This window comes from Oryzias melastigma, linkage group LG15 (assembly GCF_002922805.2).
Source record: "Oryzias melastigma strain HK-1 linkage group LG15, ASM292280v2, whole genome shotgun sequence".
Classification (NCBI taxonomy): Eukaryota; Metazoa; Chordata; class Actinopteri; order Beloniformes; family Adrianichthyidae; genus Oryzias; species Oryzias melastigma.
The window spans coordinates 25,073,947-25,097,296 of NC_050526.1; the positions used below are offsets into that span (position 1 = coordinate 25,073,947).

Below are 23,350 nucleotides of genomic sequence, written 5' to 3' on the forward strand. Positions count from 1 at the left end.
AAAGTCAAAGGGAAAAAAAAAAAAAGTTTTAGTGAAACCAGTCATTGTAGACAGCTAAAAACATGTCATAGCGAAGGCCAATATAGATGTGAATTTTGATTCTAATACAAGTGACAGAACAAGACAAGTATTACATCAACATAATGAATTGAGATGAATCAAGTTGTTGAAGTGACCTTGTCAAAGTCAGTACGTCATGGTAGTGGCAGGAGCTTCAGGTAGTGTGAACACAAGTGTTCTCACACCTCCCTGAGCTGAAGCAAATTTGTAAAGAAAGCGGAGACACAATTCCTTCACAGATCTGTGAAGGACTGGTGAGCACATCCTGCACAGAAAATGATTCAAAATAACTTATCCAACCACACTTTTAAAGCATATAATAATTACGACCCTGCATTTTGATTTTTAATAAAAAATGCTTAACATAACATGTGTTCTGTTTATCTGGGGTTAAAAACTGAGTTTAAATTTAAAGTTTAAAATCAAAAGGTGCTCTCATGGTCTCTTCTAATAGTTCATCTACTTTTTTTATAATATAATATAATAATTAATAAAATGACTGACCTTTGGCTAAAGTATGAATATTTTAAGCTAACTTTTATATTTTTCCCCAACAAATAAAAAAAATACATATATACATATATATATATATATATATATATATATATATATATATATTATTACTAGAATTTGCTATTCCCAAAACACAAACTGGAAATGAAAGTATAAAATACTTCAATGTCTGAATAACTAAATTCCTTCTTCGGTAGTCCAAAGGGTTTTTCAGACTTGTTTTTTTTTTAAATACCTGGGGTATAAATGACACAAAAATAATTAAAAAAAAAAAATGAAAACACAACTATACGACTAAAATTCATGGTAATTACATTTTTACTCAGATTTAGGGACAAAACAAGGGAGAGTTGGAACACCTTCCAGTTGGCCCTGAATGACTCTGTCCAAATTCCAATGCTCTCATATCATTTTCAAATAAAAAAAAGTTAACAAATAACATAAAAAAAAGTAAATTCCTGCTCGATGTGATGCTGACTTCTACTTTGCTGCAGAAAACTTTGTTGTTCTGGCACCTGAACACTGCAGTGTTTGTATCAGACCACTGCAGCTGGATGGTATGGTTGAGAGCATTAGAGGATGGGCAGCGTCAGTGTGTGTGTCCCCAGAGGGGTGGACTGTCTGCTTTAATGATGTCTGCAGCTCGAACGTTGAAAGATGAATTTATCTCTCATCTATTCTTCCCCATCTAGATTGTATCAGGATTAACTGTACCACCAGTAAGTTACTGTTCATCTACCTTCTACTTCATGTTCCTCTCTTGCTCTAACTCAGTTTTTTTATGTTCTCTCACACTGTGATTTTATAAGATTTTTTTTATTATTATTATTTTAAAAACTACATTTTTAAAGGCTGATTGAAAACAATTCAATGATGTCTACAGTGAAGTGTTAGTACCAGAGGGGAAAGAAAATGAAATGAGTGAATTAATGACATCAGTCAGTTGTTATTCGACACAAGTTTTCTAATTAATGAACCTTTTTCAGGCTCATTTAAAACAATACTATCAACACAAGTGCCATAAAGGTTCTCCATCCAATCCCCTTGCTTTTTTTTTTTGTTTTCTCTCATCTTCCTCAGTATTTCCAGCCAGTTGTAAATTGAAAACGCCATTTCAACGCATACGAAAGATACAGAATGTGATTTTATTATTGTCATTAACCTGTTATACAGAGCAGAAAAAGTATTAACAGCAGAGACAAAAAAAAGAAAAAAAAAAGGTACCATCCAGAGAGGGTCTATTAGGAAAAAAAAGAAAAGGAAAATGTCCTTGATATCATAGATCAAAAGCTGTGAAGTAGAATAACCTTGTCAATTGTTTGAAGCAGCTGACTATTTAAAAACATGTGTTAATCTGGTGGTAGTTCAGGGTACTGTCCACTTCCAAAGTAATGAAGAGTAAATTAAAATCTTGTGTTATGAACAGAAGTTTTTATGTTTTTTCTTGTTGCATATATTTCTTTTAAAAGTTTTAAAAATGATCTTACACTGCAGTTTTTTGAGCGGTAAATATGCCTGACATTTATTTTTTAGGAACACTAATTAATTCATAATAACCTCTCAGGGATTATAATACAAGATTTGTTTCCCTGTCTAACGATTGTGCGGCAAACACAAAAAGGAAATAAAAAGTCCGAGCTCCATAATGACTTACCAGACTGTGTCAAATATTATATATGAGCTTAAATCCTCGTCTGCAAACGCTCAGATTGGGTCTCACTGTCCGTAGGTGTAACCGTGCTGAAGGTCACTGCTTGATCAAAAATGGAGACTTACACAACAAAATGCCCCCGCACACAATCACATAATGAGACCTCTTAACATGCTCCTGTGAGCCGGCGCTTCTTAACACCTTTCTAAATGCTAAATAGCATCCTTCATGCTTCCTGCATCTCATCCTTGTTTGTGTATGCAGATAAAAAGCTCTAATTGTCTCAGTCAAATGCTTCAAAAGGTCATTCCTGCTCTATGAAGGCGGTGTGAAGACATAATCTGTGCATGTTCAGGGAGCGTAGATAGTCAAACGAGCAGCAGTTTTTTAAAACGTTGTCATGATAAAACTGATTGAAATTTGTCCTTCTGGCCTCCTGTACATAATCACTTATTTTTGCTCAGATGTTTAGTTGATTATAAAAAGATAAATATAAAAGTATTTGATTCTGCAATATGGAAATCCTATCATTAAAAGGCAAAAGTGCTTCGGTCATTCAATTAATGTTGTGAAAAAAATTCCTTGAAGGTTTTAAATAAGAGCTTCAAGGCTTATGTGATTTTACTTGTAAAGAGTTAGTATTTAATTCACTTTTTTCAAGGTTGAAATTTTTGTCGCCTTATTTTCAGTGTTAATGTGTCCTGTCAGGCGCCGCTGCTCCGGTCAGCTTAGTGGATGCGGAATTTCCACACAGACTCAAAAGAACACATCACTGTCAATTAGGACCTTAAGTCCCTGGGGCGGCCCAGAGCCGTCTGAGGAGAAAACAGTGCCACTTTGACTTATGCTGTTAACAAGCACTGAATGAGAATAAAACTTTTAGCACAAAAAACTCTTGTGACATATCTGCTTGTTTTTCTAGAATGTAAATTACTCTTATTACAATAAACTGCAACCTTTAAGGAAAGATAAAGTCCTGAATTTTTTTTTTTTGTTTTTTTATAGAGCAGAAGAGTCTAATACACCCTATATTACAGTTTATTCTGTGTAGTCTTTAAAGCCTAGTCTGGATATGTCATTTATATCTCCATTATGCTGGTTATTATCCAAGCAATTATGAGATTACACGTTTTGAATAAACAGTTTAAAAATGTTATATTGAAGGCAGACAATGAACTGTCAACTTGCCTTATTTAACCCTTTAGAATCTTTTGGGATTTTAAAGTAAAATTGACAACTTTTTTTGTTTGTTTGTTCATTTTGGTTAGTGGCAATCAAAAGTAGCCCAAAAATTAACCCATTGAAACCAGAATTTATTTCTTATGTACTTTCATTTTTAAGTAAAAATACTAAAGGGAGGCAAGTTTGCAGCAGAAGTGTTATTCCCCATATGTTATTTCTAAACAATGATTCCTTATATTCAAGTTCAGATTCCTTTTTTTAATCAGAAACTACACTTTTTTTTAAACATATTTAATTGTCACTGTTTCGTATGATTCTGACGTAAAAGATGTAAAAAAAAAATGATGTGATAGGTCGCCCTGTTATAAATGACATCACCACGTGATGTCTGCTTTGGCTTTATTGGGGTGATATGGTCAGCAGCTTTGGCTCTGATTTATTCCTCCCTCTACCTGTGCGAGTCACACTGTTAAAGCAAGCAGCAGCAGTATCTGACCGTCCGAGCTGATTGGGTGGATAATCACATCTTTTGATGATGCAGCCCTTTTATATTTTTGCTTTTCTTGTGTCAAAGGAAGGTCAGGGAGGCCGGCACTGTTGATTCACCGCAGCATTTGGGGCATTCAGCTTGTGGACTGGAGGCCTAAATCCCTGTGGTTTGCTCACAACCCCCGCCACCGGCAGCAGGCGAACACATATAGTAGATAACGTGCAGAAATGTTCGTCTTGATACTCCCTCCCTGCCTCTCCCGTCCTTTCTTCTTCCCCCCCTTTCTTCCTCCTTGGAAAGCAACAAGGACAGAATGATGGAAGGCAAAGATCAAGCAGGCTTTCAAGTCCAACTCCATCCCATTATTTCATATCTCTCCTCCTTAATCCCTCGCCAGTCATCTGGTTTCAATCCTGCCCTGGTATTTAGTGCTTACAAAGCAGAACTGTGCCTCTAAGATTGAATGTGTCCCACTACTTTGGCATCCTCAAATTTGCATACACATTGCACTGGAGCTTTGAAGATTGCAAAAAAGCAGGAAATAAACGACAATAAATAGGTTGAGGCAAATGAACCTGGAACACGTCTCAAATTCTCTGTGCAGCAGGCAAGGTATCTGGACCCAGGAGATTTTAATATTGTTGCAGCAGTGTGTCCTCACTGGCCTGTTTTGTTATGTGTGCCAAGCAATGGAGCATCAAAGGCATAGCAGTTTAAAGATGCTCTAAAGTTGATTCAGAATTTTGAAAAAAATAGTAAATAGCTGCCAAGCTGAACCAGAGATGACATGTTTTAATTGAAATATTCATTTATTGTTTTATTATTTGGTCTGTTAGTTGATTAGTCCATTTAATAGAAAATATCACAAATTTGGCTTTGGATTTTTGGCATTTGAACTTTAAGATATTGCTATATATCTATATAAGATATTTTGAAAACGTTTTTTGTTAATAAGTTGTTGCAAAATTTGTTAAAACAGTTTATAATATTCCAATAGCTTTTTAAGAAATATGTGCAGTTGTTAGCATGCAGGTTAAATAAAGTCATTTTCTGTATTTTGTTGAAACAATGGCTGGATTTGCTGTTAATGCATTATATTTATTCTATTCAGCAAAAACATTTTAATCTTTTTTTTTTTTCTTTTTATATAGCTAATAGGAAAAATGGAAAACTGAAGTTCCTAACTCCCATCCTTTTAGTAGACCTTTGCTGCCACCAAGTGGTTAGAAAAATACAAGTCTACAGACAAAATAATAAATCAATTCAAATATTTGCATTTATACTTAAATATTTTATTTTAAAGAGCTAAAGATAATGCTTATTTAATGACAATGATGTCTAATGATACTACAAATTGAAATATTGTCTTTTTATTGGCTATTTTTGTGTTTTTATTTAAAAAAAAGTCTGATTCTGACCATATTTATCCACTCTGTCTTTCTCTTAGCTTTTCTTTCTTTAAATCTTCCTGTATTTTTATTTTTTTCACCCTCTCTGTCATCCCAGTGTATTCATGCATACCTGTTAACTGCTCTAACCAACTGTCCTGCAGGCAAAGGTCCAGAGACCATTTTTGCGGGTCAGAATCTCAATGATAACGAATGGCACACAGTACGTGTCTTCAGAAGAGGCAAGAGTTTGAAACTGACGGTAGACGATCTTACACCTGTGGAAGGTACTTTTCATCGGGAATAAGACTTTATTTAATTTTTTTTTAACAAATAACTTTATTATGCTTCTTTTTCAATGTTGGCTCCCATGGTTGATGAAGGATAGAAATATGTTTTTCTTGACATTGTTCACAGTCTATCAAGTGCTGCACTGCAATGTAATTCAACGTCTGTCAGAAAGGCTTCAGTTAGTTCTGTGTTTGATCAATTCTTAATGTACTGAAGCTCACTGGTCAGAGCTGTGATTGAAATGAGGTGTATGTTCTTACAATTATATATTTTTATTTAACACACATTTTTAAAGCTAGCCTTTATTTAGTTTTAGTTGTAGAAAAGAAAAAAACAGTTGTTGTAACTGCTGATGTTTTGAGATAAGATTGCAGCAACTGTAGCATGTCAGTCATCAATGAGAGGATTCTTGTGTTTTTAGACAGCATTGTCCCTTCACCTGTCCATTAACAACTTCTCTCCTCCCTCACTCTGCGGATCAAAGGTCAAATGGCAGGTGACCACACCCAGCTGGAGTTCCATAACATTGAGACGGGCATTGTGACAGAGAAGCGCTTCATGTCCACAGTGCCCTCCAACTTCATTGGCCACCTCCAGAGCCTCTCCTTCAATGGCATGTCCTACATAGACCTTTGTAAAAACGGTGACATTGATTACTGTGAACTCAATGCCATGATTGGCTTCAAGAACATCATAGCCGATCCCGTCACCTTCAAGTCGCGCTCCAGCTATGTAACGCTTACTACTCTGCAGGCCTACTATTCCATGCACCTATTCTTTCAGTTCAAAACCACCTCCCCAGACGGCCTGATCCTGTACAACAGCGGCGATGGGAATGACTTCATTGTTGTGGAGCTTGTCAAAGGGTGAGTGCATACTAGAGAGAGTGAGCTCTGATTAGGATTTATATTAAGCCTTAGTCACAACCATAGAGGTGATGTGGGTGTCCAGACCCGTAGAGGGTTGTAGCGGTGAATCTTAAAGGGCTCATGCAGCAGCCTTAAGTCATGAAAATGGAATGTACAATTGTCGTGACTGTGCTATGTGTATTTTGAAGTATTTGAAAGTTGTACTCATATATGACGTACAGGTCATGCTGTCGTATGTTACCCTGACTGCGCTCTCTAGTCATTAGTAAGGTTAAGAGGTGGCTCCTTACTCACCACGTGCAAATGCTGCACGCACGGGGTGTGCATGAGATACGTAAATGCCCGTGGGATGCCAACACAAACTTCCCTTCTTGTGTTCTTTTCTAATTACTTAATCACACACTTCGTGTTACACTTGTACTTCGACCTTTCTTGGTATAAGTGTTCACTACAACCTGTTGTTCACACCATGTTAAAAATAAAATCAACATTTTGGCTCTACAAGCTCACCAAGTGGATATTTCCTGCAAGTCACCTGTGTGACCTCATACCGCTTTGACATTTTTTACCCGGCGACAGCCCACGTCCACCTGTGAGGGTATTTGTGACTAAGGCTTTTTCCAGTACTCAATTATTTCAAACATCATTTACCCAAATTGCTTGGGTAAACTAAACTTTATCAATTACTATCAAATCAGACTCATCGTAATGGAATTCATTGAATACTCTTGTAAAGCTGGACAGATTTCAAAATATATTACCATACATTCATGACACAGACATACCCATTGGTACTGTATGTGTTATTCTGCGTATATTAAACAAAAAAAGCCATAAACTGTTGACAGTTTTGTTCAGGACTCCACACACCAGTGTTAGTGTTTTAATAATACAACAACCCAACGCGCTTGACTTTTAAACTGAATACAGTTCATCATAGCTTTTAAAGCAGTATGTTTGGACTTTTTGTCTTAGCCCCTACATGCCAGAATGTTTTCTAAAGAGCTCTTGGTTATTCCCATGCTTTTAAATCTTGAGTGAAACCTCAAGTACAAAAATAAATAAGAACAAATGAAAAAGTAAAAAAAATATATATATATATATATATATACCTCTTATTCCTACATGTGGAGAAACACATTTACATTTATAACCATCAAAGTGATAAATTGGCCACAATCCAAATAATTTAAGGTTAAATTGTTCAATTTTTTTATTTTTATAATAATATTAATTAGCTTTTTAATATAGTTAAGTTTTCATTCATATACACATTTTCCACTTCTTTATACTGTCTTTAAAAGGCCATTTTCCTCTTTTGCTTTTATGATCAATATCTATAGAATAGTTTTTAAGGTGAAAATAATTTTATTGTTTTTATTATTTTCAAGAGTCCTCTGAGAGTTAAATTACAACACAAAACATCATTTTCTTTCAGCTACCTTCACTATGTGTCTGACCTGGGGAACGGAGCGCACCTGATCAAAGGCAACTCAAACAAGCCCCTGAGTGACAACCAATGGCACAATGTCATCATCTCCAGGGACACAAACAATCTTCACACGGTCAAGATTGATACCAAGATTACCACGCAGACCACAACAGGAGCCAAGAATCTGGACCTGAAGGGTCAGTGTGTAACCTTTGATTTAGTAGATTACAGCCGAATGCCAATTAAAACTGGCAAATACTGTACAATTTAAAGTGTACTCCATAAAATGAACCTTAGGTCTACTACATTTTGCTAAGGGAGTGTACAAAAGAGAGCCTGTACAATGCATAATATAAAATAAAAAAAAATAGATGAATGTTGTTGAATTATTTCTAAAATTAAAATCTATAGTCTCTTTTTCAGAGTAACTTCATGTAGTTTGAATAGTTTTTTGCTTCACTTCCACTAGGGGTCAGCGTTAGCATGTTGTTTATTGTTCCAGGTAATCTATACATTGGTGGAGTGGCTAAGGACATGTACAAGGAGCTGCCCAAACTGGTGCACGCCAAGGAGGGATTTCAAGGTTGTTTGGCATCAGTGGATCTGAATGGTCGCCTCCCAGATCTGATGTCAGACGCTCTGGACTGTGTGGGACAGATAGAGAGAGGATGTGAAGGTGAGTAGTTTCAGTGGCCATGAAGGGGAGTGAGTTTGCATAAACTGAATATATGCTCTCAGTTTTCAGTACAATTGGATTAGACAAATTAAGCAAGAAAGAAAAACATGGCAATAATGTAGCCCCATGCTGTGCTGCTCAGTTTTCAAACATATCCTTGAGCACACAGACAAAAACAGAACACCCACACTTGGCAACCAGTGGCATGTCATGCACAAGCCATGAAATGTCTTAATAATCTGTTAGGAGACATCAGGCTCTGACAAAAGCAAACACTGCTGTTTCACTTGGTTTTAATCTGATTATTCTCCTCGCCATATTTGTTCTGCCAGTGTTACTTTCCATTTTATCCCCATTCTGTTTTACTTTGTGCATGCTTGCTGGATCTGAGTGTTTGCCAGAAGCAATCCTTTTGAATTATGTATGAAATCTTTGTTGCTTGCATGAATATCATTTTCCTGTAAAATATCTAAGTCTATATCAATTGCCCAGAGACAATATTTGTTTTATTTTATTTTATTTTTTTTACCATTAGTCATTTTGTTTAATTTCACATTTCATCTACTGTTTTATTATTTAGTATCTCTTCCACTTCCATCATCTCAAGTCAGCACTAGACCTCGTGTAATGATCTCACTAGTGTCTCTTTTTAGAGATAGTTCACAATAAAGAAGCACACTCATTGAGTTGCATGTGAGACTGCATGGTGGTGTAGTTAGCACTGTTGCCTCACAGTAAGAAGGTGGTGGTTTGAGTCCTGGGTGGTTTCTTTCTGTGTGGAGGACTGGACTGGAGGATCTTTCCCTTCTCATGCTCCAAACAGGAAGTACCTGCTGGCTCCAAGAAACTAAAATCCCATTGACTTCAACTGAGAAATACACAACTATTATTCAATCATTGGATTTTTCAGCGTATCCATTCTTGTTACTGTTTTGTAAGATTTCTTTGAGTAGTACTCATATTTATTTTTTTTTTTTTTGGTATGTGGTCTCACATTGAACATTCAAAACATTTGATTGACAGTTTCTCCATGCCCCACTTTCAAGTGGTAAGGGTGTGGACTTCCACCAAGCTTGCTCCTGATTGGGCGAGAGTGGTTGCCATAGAAATGTTGACTCAGACCAACTCAGACCAATCACTGTTTATTGACGATTTCTTGTTGCAACATGACAACATCCGTATTGTTGACTTAATCACTATGGAACCGGGCGTGCGCCATTTCTATGGGTGAGGTCACACTCGCTTAGTCCAGTTCTCCTATCAGTCAGTTAAGTGTGTCTGCAATGGAGTGGCAAACATCTCCTCGTAGATGCATGGGCCCCAGCAACCTCTGTAAGAAATTAAGAATGGAAGGTAGATGGATGATCGATAAATAAAATATAAAAATGAGGCAGGAGTTTTACCAAACATTTTAAATAACTACTTCTTTTAATGATTTTCATTGCTGCCATATGGATTGTAGCTGCTGCTGTTATACTCTGATTTAATGTCACCTCACCTTCACTAGACATAACACTCCCCCTCTTCCTCTTGTTCTTTCTGAGGCCAAGGATCCCTCCCTCCCTCTTTCTTCCCAGTTTCTATAGTCTGTTTCTCTTCATCCCTCTTGGTGCCTTTTTACTAACTTTTTTATACTATGCCTTTTTTTCTTTTCCATTGTTTTTGCTGACAAAAGTTGCATTGATGAAAGCTGACTTGCAAGGTAGATAGCGCTGTCTGTTTGATCCACAGCCTCTAATTCCTTTCCCTGTATGAGTCTGCAACACCTTTGCCCTTCACCTCTCCACCTTCTCTACCCCCCACAATTTCCACGTTTCTGAACAAGATGATTGCCGTTCACCCATATGCCATGGGCAATGGCCCAAGTTCCATGGAAACACAAATATCACCATCTTGTGTCAAAATCTATGGGTCTCGTGGATTTATTTCAACATAGATGACAATTTTATGACCTTATTCTTGATGTTCTTTTTTTCTCTCTTTTCACCTGAGTATTTTGTGCTTTATTTTTTGCATGACTTTTAGAATGAACCACAAATTTTTATTCTGCATGGATTTTTTTTTGTGTGTAAAAACACTTTTAGATGTGATGTATTTATAAATATATATTTTTCCATGGAATCTTATTTTTTTATTTCAACTATTACCACAGGAAACTGTTTTTTCACACTGCCTTTTTTGCTTCTAGCACTGAATTAACACGTCTAAGGTGGGATACATTTTGAACAGGAGGTTCTTCCCTTTAAGAGATTAAATTGTGCATTTTCCTTTTTGCTGTCATAAAAAAATTAATAAGTTATATTTCTTTCTGAGACATTTTCTTGTTGTATCTGCAAAACCTTTGAGTTTGTCTTGATTTGCTCTTTTTTCACCTCAAAGCTGTTTTATTTTTTTTCAGATTTCCCTCATTTTTATTTTACTTAATTTGATCCCCTATTTTTACCATTCCGTCACTCAGGTGTTTTCATCTTTTAAATTGCTCCTCTCATACTTTTGCGTTTTGGTCCGGCATCTAAGTAATGACAGTCAATAGAAGTCCCTTCTAAAAGACGATTAAAGTCAGTGAAATAGAGGTTATATAAAAGAAGCTATAACAATATGGAAAGGAACTGCAGCCCAGATGTTCTTCAAGTGTGTATGCTTTAAAAATAAGTAAAGGTCTGGTCAAAAATTCAGTCCGCTTCAGAGTCCTTTTGAGGAAACATGAGACAAATCTGCATCATGCAAAAATAAAAACAACATGATTTTTTATATATTCAAAATAAGAATGATAATAAAACACCTTTTTGAGCTTTAGTATGTGACTGACCTCCCAAAGATGAATCAAAATTCTATGTTCAACCAAAAACACCTTTAGGAGAATATTGAACCATCAAGTCATGCCCTACAGGTACAATTATACATTAGCACATTTATCTTAAAGACATTTTATTTGATTAATAAAAAAATAAATAAATAAAAAAAATAAATAAATAAAAACAGTTTAGTCAATTTTAAGAGGTTTAATTTTTAAATAAGACATTTATACTTTACCGTCACAGGCTTGCAGCAAAATATGCACCGTATATTTCATCTTTAAGAAAGCTTTTAAGTTTTGAAACAAAAAACTTAATTTTAAAAATGTTTTTCTTCAACTGTGTTTGTAATATATTAATATCTGGATGTCGAAGTGTGACAAAAATGGTAAAGTACTTAAAAGCTTTGATCTTTTAGCTCTGAGTCTCTACATTAACCTTCTTGGTCATTTCCACTTGACAGAGTTTGCCAGGCATAAATATAATTATAGTTTAGTTAATTTGAGTTTTATAGCCCTTTTATTTTTTTTGTTTTACAACAATTACGATGTAATAGGCCATACCAGGTTACTCCACTGTGTGAGAAAGGTCAGTCAACCTCTTGCTTTTAAATTATACAACTCAAACATGTTAATTCTGTAATGATAGTTTATTCATCATCGTTATTTGTGTATGTGAAACAAACAGCATAATTTACCATCTTTAGGGTCTTCAGGTTATTAGATGTTGTACAGAATTACAGCTTAAGTGTTCCAGTTACTACATACCACCCAGCCGTGTTTAATTACGATGTTCTTTATCCATAACTACATTTGTGAGGCTTCCTTCTTCCTGGTTTAACTGTTGGACTCAACAGCAGCCATCCTCTGCTGTTTTTCCACAACAGTTGTTTAGTCATTTCCAGTTTGGCCGCTTGCACCTTGAAGTCCTGCAGGGTCTTTTCACAATGACCCCCCACCACATCCCGAGGTGTTTTCCACCTTGGAAGGCCCTCTCTTGTCTAGATGAGAGAAGCTTACATTTCTCCCTTTGACAGAGTGCAGCTGTAAATAGCTCCAATCTTGTTCTTCTATTAAAGTCATTTCTCAGAAATTGCCTGGTATATTCCAGGTATTTAGCTGTGGCTGCTTTTACTGATGATTTCTTCATGATTCTCCTGCAGTTGTGGGGTATCACGATTGTCACAACTATCCTGCCCATCTGATGCTGCACAACATTCTGTTAAAAAAAGGGAGAAGCTTGAAGAACACTCCAGAGGAACCTGAGAGAAGTCAAAGAAATGACATTTAAAACACAAATTAGTAGATTCAGGAGTAATAGGGTCTGAGGTGAGTCAGAGGAAACAAGAATTTCCCAGCACTGGAGAAGAAAGATTCCAGGGAAAACATTGCAGCACTGCATTAAATAAAAACAAAATTATATATATACATATGTGATTATTTTTACACCGTATATTAAAAGACACAATCTATTTTTTTAACATGATTAATCTAAATGATTAATTATTAATCTAAAAACAACATATTTGATTTATTTTTGATTTATAAAAATAAAGAACTTCACATCCTCTTTGCACCTAAATCTGTGCAGCACTTAGTTGACGAACAATCAGTAAACATGTTGCTTAATTTCCAAACCAGAATTTCGCTAAACACTCTGATTAAGTTTATATATAAATGTAAAATAGTTAATTATACCTGAGATTTCAATAAATTGCAAAAAATAAAAAGAAAAATTGTAATAATTCCCTTAAACCTTAATTGAGTCAATTTGCTGATGCTTGGTAACACACATGTTTGTGTAATAAACCACTATAAAGGTATCTAGCTGTAACACAATGCATGTTTGGTATGTGTCTACTTCCTTGCCAAAACATGTGTTTTTTTGTTATTTGTTGAACACTGCATTAAATAAGTCAATCCGTCTGCTTTGTCTGGGGTTTGTTAACAGAGCTGTCTGTTTTTTATTTTTCATTCAGGCCCCAGCACCACATGCCAAGAAGACTCGTGTGCCAACCAGGGTGTGTGTCTTCAACAGTGGGAGGGGTTCAGCTGCGACTGCAGCATGACCACGTTTGGAGGACCGTTGTGTAATGACGGTAAGGCTCTCTTCCTTCATTTTTAGCTGTAAACTCCTTTAAAAAAATTTATTAGTTGATGGATTTGTTAATCAGTCAAGAACATTAAAGGAGTTGCACTCCTTAACAAAACTCTAGCACCAGTTAAGAAAATTAAGAATTTGCATTTTGCACAAAAGGACCATAACAAGGTTCTAAATAGAGCTTCAAAACGAAAAGAAAAAACAATGTGCAGCAAGGGAACAAATATTTTTAGCTGCCAATGTATTAAATATCAAGTAAATAACATCAACTGTTCATCATTTGATCAAAAGTTCAAGATCACAGCCTTTAAAAGCAAGAATTTGCACTGGAATTTGCATTATGTTTGTAATAAGTACTTGTTCTATCAAGGTCTGCTGATGGCAAAGACAAAAAAATCTCTACTTTCTTTGATTAACAGTATTGCTTAGCTGCACAAGCAAGCCCTCTCACAACATGCCATTGCTGCTGAGGTTGGGCACAATTAGATGGTAATTTAGATTTTTTTTAAAGACCTCGAGGGTTACTGAACAAAAACTTCAGGTGGCAGACCTTAAAAAAAAAAAAAAAAATCACTGCCACTGATCCGTGTCCGCTAAGACATGGGACAATCCTCGACCCAAATTAAGACAATCACTAGCGCCTACTGTTTCTCAGTAATGATCAGAAGGCATCTGCTTCAAAACAAAAACCACCTTCAAAGGCCACGCCTCCATCAATGCCACAGAATTGGCTGGTTGGACTTTGCAAGGGAACGTCAAACATGGGACATTTAAAACTGGAACAAAGTTCTCTTCTCTAATAAGACAAAAAAAAACTACCTTGATGGTCTTGATGACTTCAAAACTGGAATGACACAGAGATCCCACCTGAAATGTTTCCTAGGTGGCATGGTGGAGGAGTAATCATGGTATGGGATGATTTTTTTTTTAACTGGTCTTAAGAGTTTGATCAAGAGTGTAAACATCAGGAATATGTTCAGACATTTAAAAACTTTTAAAACTATTTAAATGCCTTGTTTCTGACATGTGTGCTCTGCTGCTGCTAATCCTGGAAGCACCTTTGTCCAATAAAGTCATTATTTGTTTTAGACACACACAGTTCCACAAATGTAATTTCAAATTCCTGTGCTATTTTGTTTGCTGAAGACAAAAAAAGCTTCTCTTTGCCACAAGAGGTTTTATGCTTCCTGTAAAAGTTTGAGCTGCTGTGGGGTGGGGGTGGGAGGGAGTGATGGGGGGGTACCTCTTTAACAGTCAGACAGGAACTTTTCGATTGTTTTAATTTTCTCGGCTACAGTTCACACAGTAAGTGTGGAAGAGACAGAATCCTGAATTGCATTAAAGAGAAAGGGATGGAGTGGGTAATCTGGAGACGACACAAGTCAGAGAACAGAGCACCAGAAATGTTAATGCATTCTGTGTCACTTCTACCAGTTTGATAAGGTCCCGTCTTCATTCAGCTTTAAAACCTTATTAGATTCCCCAACAGCCTTACGCACTGACCGTATCTGCAGCCAATGGTGCCACTAAAAGGATTCTCCTGTCCATGGTGTTTGAACTTCTGAACCCTTTTTTCCTTCTATTCTACCATTCTTTCTTCCTGTTTTCATCAGCGTTGAGTGACTAAGCTGCAAGGATATTTTAGTTTTTGGCCTCCCTATGAACTTTGCTTGTATGTTAAAAGAACAACACCTTTTACTTTTTTGGTGTCAGGAATGCAAATCTCTCAGGTCCACAGAGTTCATGGCAGCACCTGGAGATTAAAGGCTCACAAGGCCTTCTCAGATCCGAGCAGTCGTCCACCTACTTAGTCTGTTTAGTCGATTTTATTATTTTTGGACAAACAAAAGCTTTGTCAACAGGAAGCCTCAACAGATGCAATACATAACCACAAGAAATCTTGAGGAAATCTCACTCAGTGTAGATAAATTGAGCTGGTTCTCAAAATACCAATGCAAGACAGCTTTAACTCTGAGAACTTGCACAAAAAGAAAAAAAAAAAAGCAAAATGAAGCAGCCACTGGCTTTATCTGTGTTGAAGGATCGTCATGCTTTAGAGGGATAAGGGAGGCATCTCTAAAGAAAATATCACTTTTCACCCAGTAAATTTACATAAGCTGAAATGGAGGCAATTTGCCACAGGGCAACGCTTTTCCAAGAAAACAACCTTCAAAGGGAGATTTTTGTATTTGCAGGGAAATCTACAATACTCAGCCAACAAAACAAAGGATCAGAGAAAGAAAGGAGGAAGGAATTGATAAGACGACAAATCAATCAACCAATCTAGACGTTAATCCAATCAATCTGATTTTATATTTTGCAAAAAACAATAATCGAATACTATTGCTAATGACCATTTTCTTAATCTGTTCACATTCACAATAAATCGTTTTCTTTTAAACTCTGCATATTGTGATGACATTTTTTTCCTGATATAGATTGCACCTAATAAACATTCGTTTCTCACAACAATGTAAAATCTTAACAATATTTCATCTTTCAGTTATTGTGCATTGCATGTGCTAAAAATAATAATTTAGCATCAAAACATTTACTGGTTTCTTATCTGTGATTGGAGTGAGTTGCACTCTAAGAAAACAGCATCTCCTTTTCTTTTTGGAATGATACGTTAGATAATAAAAACAGTTTTTGTAAAAATGATCCACCTTAAGATGATCCTTCTAGTAATTTAAATCCAGGAAATGTGGCATTGTTTGTGCACATGAAGTCTTGAAGTTGTTATTATAGGGTCTATTATCATCACTGAATTTATAAACTATGTGTAACTGAGTGAAAAAGGATGTTGTGTGGCACAAAAAAGCTAAAAAGAAATCCTCCAATGTGTTTTCCTGCACAATAAAATATGATTGATCTTCTTGATGTTCAGCGCGCATTTATTTCCTGGCTGTTTGTGATGCTAATGATGTTAGAGCTTAAATCGGAACACACTTTGCTAGTGACCCAGAAAGGACACAGCTGTTAAAACAAACAGCAAACAAACAAATGAAACTCCGCCTTCATCCTTCCCCACTTTTTCTTCACATCATTTAGACATTTTCTGGATTGCCTCCTAAAATTTAGTCAACAGGATAAATTTGAATAACATAACTTCAGTATTACCTTTTTAAAGAATAAAGATGCATTTTCATCAGCCATTTTGGAGCAGGAAAATGTGGCTGGGGCTGTGCGTGTTTGGGTTGTACTTCATTGCTTCTTAAAGACCCACTCCAATAAGAATGGTGTTTTTGACATGTTATTGTGGCATTTTTCCTGATGATGGAGGACATATAGCCTAGTATTTTTTATAAGATTTTTTTATCATTATTTTCTTCTTAATTTGTCTAATTTTAAGCTTTCTTCTGTCTTCACTTTGTTCTGAAACATTTTGGTACACCTGAAGGAGTAGTGAAATAAAATAAAAGATTCATTCATTCAACACAGAAAATTAAGCTCAAAATGTAATGTACTGTGTTTCTTTATTCAAATTGTTGTGAATCAGGAGCAGATATAAAAATGGCCTTTGAAAATAACGTAGAAGATACTCTGGGCGGGGCCTTAAGGTCTCTTTTCCGCTCCATTCAGATTTATCCACTTGTAGACGAATAGATCCGTGTACATTTTCGTTTTCCTTGTTTGAACAGACATCTGACTCAAAACTGTTCATCTGGATAGCTCCAACATTTGCTTGCCATTTTCATTGTATTTCCGCAATAAGGAGGGGGAGTGGGGCGGGGTTGTTCCGTGCAAACAGTCCCACCCACAAATCGGAAGTGAATTTCTAATGGACTACTGTCGCTCTGAAAACAAAACAGTTTTTTTTGTTTTTGGCTAAAAATGATACAATTATAATTAGAAGACTGCGGGGGAGCCTTTTAAAATAGATGATCCCAGTGTGTCTTTAAATGATGATTCCTGAACAAAGATGCTGTGAAGTTGAACTTTCATAAGTAATTGATGGTAATCCTTCCAATGAGCATTTTAACCTTTTCAAACCAAGAAAAAAAGAAAGTTTCACTACAACCACAGCTGTGTCAGTGAAGCATTATTGCTTTTGAGTGTAGTTACTGTGTTTGAATTTACCACAGTACACCGCACAATACTGTTAATCAGACAGAAAACACACAGATTAATCATGAATCGGAGCCGATATTACCATCTTGCATGTTGTTTTCTCCGCTGGTCCACTGGGGATTTAAAGATTGTTATACATTAAATGCATGAGAGTGTCTGTGTGCTCAGGGCAGTTAAACCCAACACACCACACCACACTCGGTATCCTGCGGGAATTGGTACAGAATTGTCAAGCTTCTCGGGGTAATTTGCAGAGGCAAGCAAAATGGGGTTTGTTGCTGAACTAAAGCAGGGCTTGCAGAGGCCACAGCGAAGGGTGTTCTCGGCCTCCACGCAATTGTCGTCTCGCTTGGTTACTCTTCCACCCAGTTTTATTACCATAACTATTAGTGCCATGTCAATATTATATCAACAATGGAGGCTGTGTTTGGGTCCAGGCTCCTTTGTCTCTAGCCAGGGGGGAAACACTAGCCCCTCTCACTTGATTTCCGATGAGTGTAGGTCAGTGCTTATTCGTCTGCTTTTGTACCTTGAGGATAGGCTGTTATGCTATGTGACAGAGCATGGAAATGTCCCTTGAATTCAAAAGCTTTTTTCTTGTGTTGCTCTCAGAAACAGACTCTTCTTTATCTTTAAGTTTTTTTTTTTTTTTTCAAATTCTGCATTCTTCAGTTTTTGTTGTCGGTCAAGCAAGAATTTATCAAATCATCAAAAAAAAAAAAACAAAAATACTTTAAATTTAAACCATCGAGGAAGCAACATTTATTTCCTGAACTGTTTGTTCCCTAGATTTAAAAGCCTCACTTATAAAGTGCTCTGCATGGTTTTATACTGTGGCATGCGAGGACAGAAATAGTTTCATTTTTAACTAATTCAAGTGGATGCTCCTACTAGTAGTGAAGCCAAGAGGGGGGTGTATGGCAAAAAAAAAAAAAGCTGACTATCACATGGAAATGTTATCTGTGTCTTCGCTATGGTCCTGTTTTTATATGCATCTCGGTGAAAGAAATCTATAACTCTGAAAGCATCTCAACAACATGTCTATCGAACGCTTCGTCCAGCTTTGAGCCGACATTTTGCCCCAAGATATGAGAGAATTAGTCTTAAGTGCATTTGTGCATTCACTTCACTTGTCAGTCCCATGAAATGAACATGCATGATTGCAAGAATTACAGCACAGTGAGTGTAAAGCTTAACTCAGTGTTTGCACAGCTCAGTTGTTTTCCATGTCACTAAAGAAAAACATGTTTTTTTAGATGATTATTAGAACAATTCAAGGTTTTCTTCATTAAAAAAATTCTCTACCCCATTTAAAATAGCATTTTGAATCAGAACCTGTACCGACACATGTTCACATTTTGGGGGGAAACCTTGAAGTTGGTGCACGAATACGAGAAGACAGCTATCCTTAATGTTTACATTAAACATGGGGTCATCTGGACCCCATAAAATAGTGTGTTTAACCTTTTTTTTTTTATCTTCACCGTGTCAGACTTTGTCGATTTAGCACAAGGTTAATGTTCTATATTATTGTACTGGCCTAAATAGTGGTTTGTTACCAGAACAATAGAAACTCGGAACATAGGTTGACAAATGTTATTCCACAGTTCATCACAAAAACAAGAAAGTAGAGAAGATTTGTCCCTCAGATGCCATAATGAACATGGCCGTATCTCTATCTGACAGAACATCTGACAGGTCTATCTGTCTATCATGACAGTAGCTCCATCCATATCAACTACAATGTGGCCTTTAATTTCAAATAGTTTGTCGCCTGCCTGTCTTGTTTACCCAATTCCTTGACACAGAATTAGTATAAATAGTTGTATTATTAAAGCAATAATTGATTAGTTTGGTGGTGGATATTTATTCAAACTATGTGTAGACTTTGTCTCGTGAAACAAATTTGTGTTTTATTATCTGGTCAAAATCTAGGGATATGAGGTGAACTTTCTTTCTGAAATGATGCTTTGTATCTCTTAATATAAAGTTTAGCATTTATACCACTTCCCTTCACTGCAGTTGGGTCTATTGTCATTACTATGACAACGCATCACACTATGTATCAAAATAGTGCTCTCTTTGTGAAAAATGGCTTAAACCAAAAAAATAAGAAGATTAAAGTCCATGATGTAAGTGAGACAACGCCCTTCGAAGTGTCCATTATCAGAAATGAATAGGCTTCATGGAAACAGCCGTCCTCTGGACACCTCATCTGTCACTATAACTCTTAAATTTACTAAAAACTGGATAACCTTGAAGGAGCAAGTTTCTTTGGGTAAAATGGTTGTACTGTTAGCTATATATGGAAAAAAATATACCAAATAAAGCTTTTAATGTTTGCTTTTCCAATGTTTGAATTCAGCAATTCCTTAAAAAAGAAATAATTGTGCATTTAAGTGTCTTTCCAATATAATAATGTTATTTTATATATTGATATTAAACTGTAAAGCATATTTCAGTCCATTTTAGGTGTTTAAAGTGTATCTGAATCCAGATTACAAACATTCTGCAGCTGCAGTTTTCAAATGTACTGGATTGACTACAGCTATCATGCATAAACAGCTTAAGGAGACTATTGTTGCCCGGCCATTTTCCTCCTTTTCTTTCACATGTGAATCTTCCTCCTTCTCTAACTCAATATGAGTGGTCACTCTTTGACCTGATTATTTTCAGTAATTTTCTATGCTGATGGAGGATCTGAATTTAAATGGTTTTCTCTGCTTGGAAGCTGTGGCCATTTGTGGGCAAGGGCTGTTGGCATGGAAACAGGGTCTCCATTCTCCCACTGAGCATGCATTATTATGTCTGTAACATCGTTTAAGTCGAAGGATTTCTGCAGGAAATGGTGAAGATGGCTTAAATGTGTAAGATGATTTCTTTAATGCTCATGAATTGGAGTTTTACTCGCCATGCCGTGGTTATGAGACCTCATTGTGCTTACAGTCTTTTTTGTGTTTCATGCGGTTTCATGCTGTTGAGTCAAATTATGAAGGAGCAAAACTGATGACACGCTGTACTCCAGTTTGTTTCACAAACCCATCCCACTTTTGTGTAGCCTGGCACAGATCTGAGATGTTCTCTACAACTAAACCCCAGTTGGAGCAAACACTTGTATTTCTGTCCATCACAAAAATGCTTGATTATTACTTGTCTGTGGTCACACAAAGATAACTCTCATGCAGTTGTCTTCATAATTACCCTCTTCTCAGAGCAAACTCACCGAAAACTCATCACAGTCCAATGGTGAAAACCTAATCTTTGAGGTGTTTGTGATTAATTGGTTGCCTGGGGGGGCATGTTGACAGGAAATAAGAATCTGTTGTTTCACAACAACACAATACTAATTAAAGTCTTACCGATACAGCTTAAATATCCTGCCGGGAAAAACAGTGACAGTGTTAACACTAACCTATCTTATAAATTCGAGCTATTGAACATATCACCCAGGGGAGCTGTGGCAAAAGGTTTAAATATCCTAAAATAGGCTGCCTTGCACTCAAATGCTCACAACCGGATGAGGCGATAGAAGATTCTACCTTTTAAATTAATTACATTTTAGATATTTTTTTTGCTGTTAATGGCAAAAAAATGCAAACAAATTGAGAAAAAAAATGTCCCCAAATAGTAATTTTATTTAAAAAAAAAAGAAAAGAAAAATATACTGTAAACCAACCAAATAATAAACAATTATTAAAGTCACAAATATCACATCCAGACATTTACAGGGACAGCTAAAGGAGCTAGTCCACAAAGCCTGCACTGCCACTGCAGCAGGAGCAGCAGGGAAGCAGCAGGGCTTAAACACCCTCCCAGCTCAAGGAATGAAAAAAATAAATAAATACAAACACACAAAGAAATTCTGCTCCTCTGTCTTTCCAGAATTTGTTTTAGAAATCCTGACTACTAGACCAAACAGCACAACAAATAGTGACACAAATAATAGAACTCAAACATAGCAAAGAGAGTGTCCTCACTGACTTGAACAGAAACAGATTTAGTTGACTACAATACAAAAGCACTGCTGGGAATAAATAAATAAATAAATAAAAACAACTTCAAGAAGACATTGCCACACAGATCTCATGTGAAAATGTCTAATTTTAAACTGTTTTTGAGCTGTTGTGGTCAGAGAGGAGAACTTTGCACCCTTCAAGCAGCCACATGAACAGGAAGATGACACGAGAAAGCAGCAAAAACAACAAAAAGATATTTTTATTTACTTCAAAAAGATATTAACAATATGAAGTGAATCCAAAACCACAGAAACTAAGGAGATTTTCCATACATTTACGTGACTCGTCACCATTACAACAAAAACACATTTATATTTTTTGTCTCAGTAGTTTAGAAACGTTTCTAAAGGAAGAAATTGGTTATTCTTCTCTACTTATTATTGTTGGTTTTTTTTTTCTTCAAATTTTAACTTCACAAATATCAATAAACAGGAGAGCTTTGTAATTGGCACCAGATGTAGAATATTCAATAAAAATGAAGTCACTTTTCTATAAAATGATGCTCTTTTTCAGTTTTTGCAAATGGAACAAACGAAAATAAATAAATAAAACACTTAAACTTCCAATCCGCCACCTTTATCTCCTTCAGAATGTAAACGCTGATGACATTATGGTGTAATCGAGGTGCTCTCTTTTAAAAAGGTTGATAACAGTATAATACAAGCAAATGAAAATGCTCATAACATACTCAGTGGATCATCTATAACTTTCTGCAATCCTTCCTTTTCCTCACTAGAGTGACTGCTGCTTCTCAACTGTCCTTGAACTCCACACTCCCCTTCTAAAAGCTTTATCCACAAAAACAGATTTCACATGGAGCACTAATCAAAGACCGTCTTATCTAGTGACAGCAAATGTGGAGGGCACACAATGATCAGTCACTGCCTTAGCCAAAGTGACTACCAGTGATATGGCTGTCGTGACTGAATGGTTTTGGCAAATCTTTCTAAGGACTGTCTAAATTTTAGACGGGATGTTTTTTTGTCTAAGTAGGCATGACTCTTGATACGTTTGTAGCTAAGCTGGTCAAATCATGAAAAATGTGTAACAGAGCTTCAGCAGGTTTTGAGTAACAACACGCATCTGTGATTTCCAAAGACACATTTAGCTCTCTGGCTTTTTATATATAACAAAAAAAGAGCATGGCACTAAAGAAACAGTGGGAGTCCTACCATGATGCATTCTGCATGTGACATGCTGTTAAGAGATGTACACTGCATGTTTCGCTGTAGGCTTTTGCCTGTTCATACACCAATAATTCATCATGCACATGCAAATGACACTTCTCATTTTGAGAGGGTCAGATCTTGCTTTCCTTCCCATCAGATTTGTTCTGTGAATCATTACCGTGGACAATGTAATCCTGTTGAGGAGGGAACAGTTAAATGTAAGTCTTGCAAGTACAATACGTAAGGGTAAGTAGGGGTGAAGTAGGCGAGACACAGATATGCGGATTTTTACTTTTTTCAACCCAAACCCTGTGCATTGCGTAAGGAGCCCATTAGTGCTGTTCACGTGATAAGTACAGGCTCATTGTGTGCAGCCTGACTGCTAGAAATGAATAAATTAGACAATCAGAGCATAGCTTGTGTGGAGATCTCATGGATATATTATGGGTCCTTACGTTTCACATGCAGCATCATACCTTACTAACGATTAGACCAGGGATGTCAAACTCATTTTGGTTCAGGGGCCTCGTTCAACCCGTCTGATATCAAGTGGGCCGGACCAGTTTTATAACAGCAAAATAACCCATGGTCAACCTATTATCTGTAGATTTGTTTTTGTTTTATTAAAAAAAAAAAAAAAAAAAAAA

The 23,350-nt window shown here is 36.3% G+C and overlaps 1 protein-coding gene across 28 annotated transcripts in view; it reads left to right on the top strand.

Moving 5' to 3' along the window:
- LOC112161706 (neurexin-1a) overlaps positions 1-23,350 on the top strand; it is a 247,571-nt gene that overhangs the window by 109,076 nt on the left and 115,145 nt on the right. For 25 of the 28 annotated variants that reach the window (XM_036215421.1, XM_024297065.2, XM_024297057.2 and 22 more), the window contains 6 exons: positions 1,266-1,292; positions 5,449-5,571; positions 6,060-6,441; positions 7,883-8,073; positions 8,379-8,552; positions 13,326-13,445. In XM_036215421.1, coding sequence (XP_036071314.1) covers positions 1,266-1,292; positions 5,449-5,571; positions 6,060-6,441; positions 7,883-8,073; positions 8,379-8,552; positions 13,326-13,445 — 1,017 coding nt within the window. The remainder of the gene's footprint in view (positions 1-1,265; positions 1,293-5,448; positions 5,572-6,059; positions 6,442-7,882; positions 8,074-8,378; positions 8,553-13,325; positions 13,446-23,350) is intronic. The other 3 variants (XM_024297074.2, XM_024297063.2, XM_024297073.2) reach the window with 1 other exon arrangement.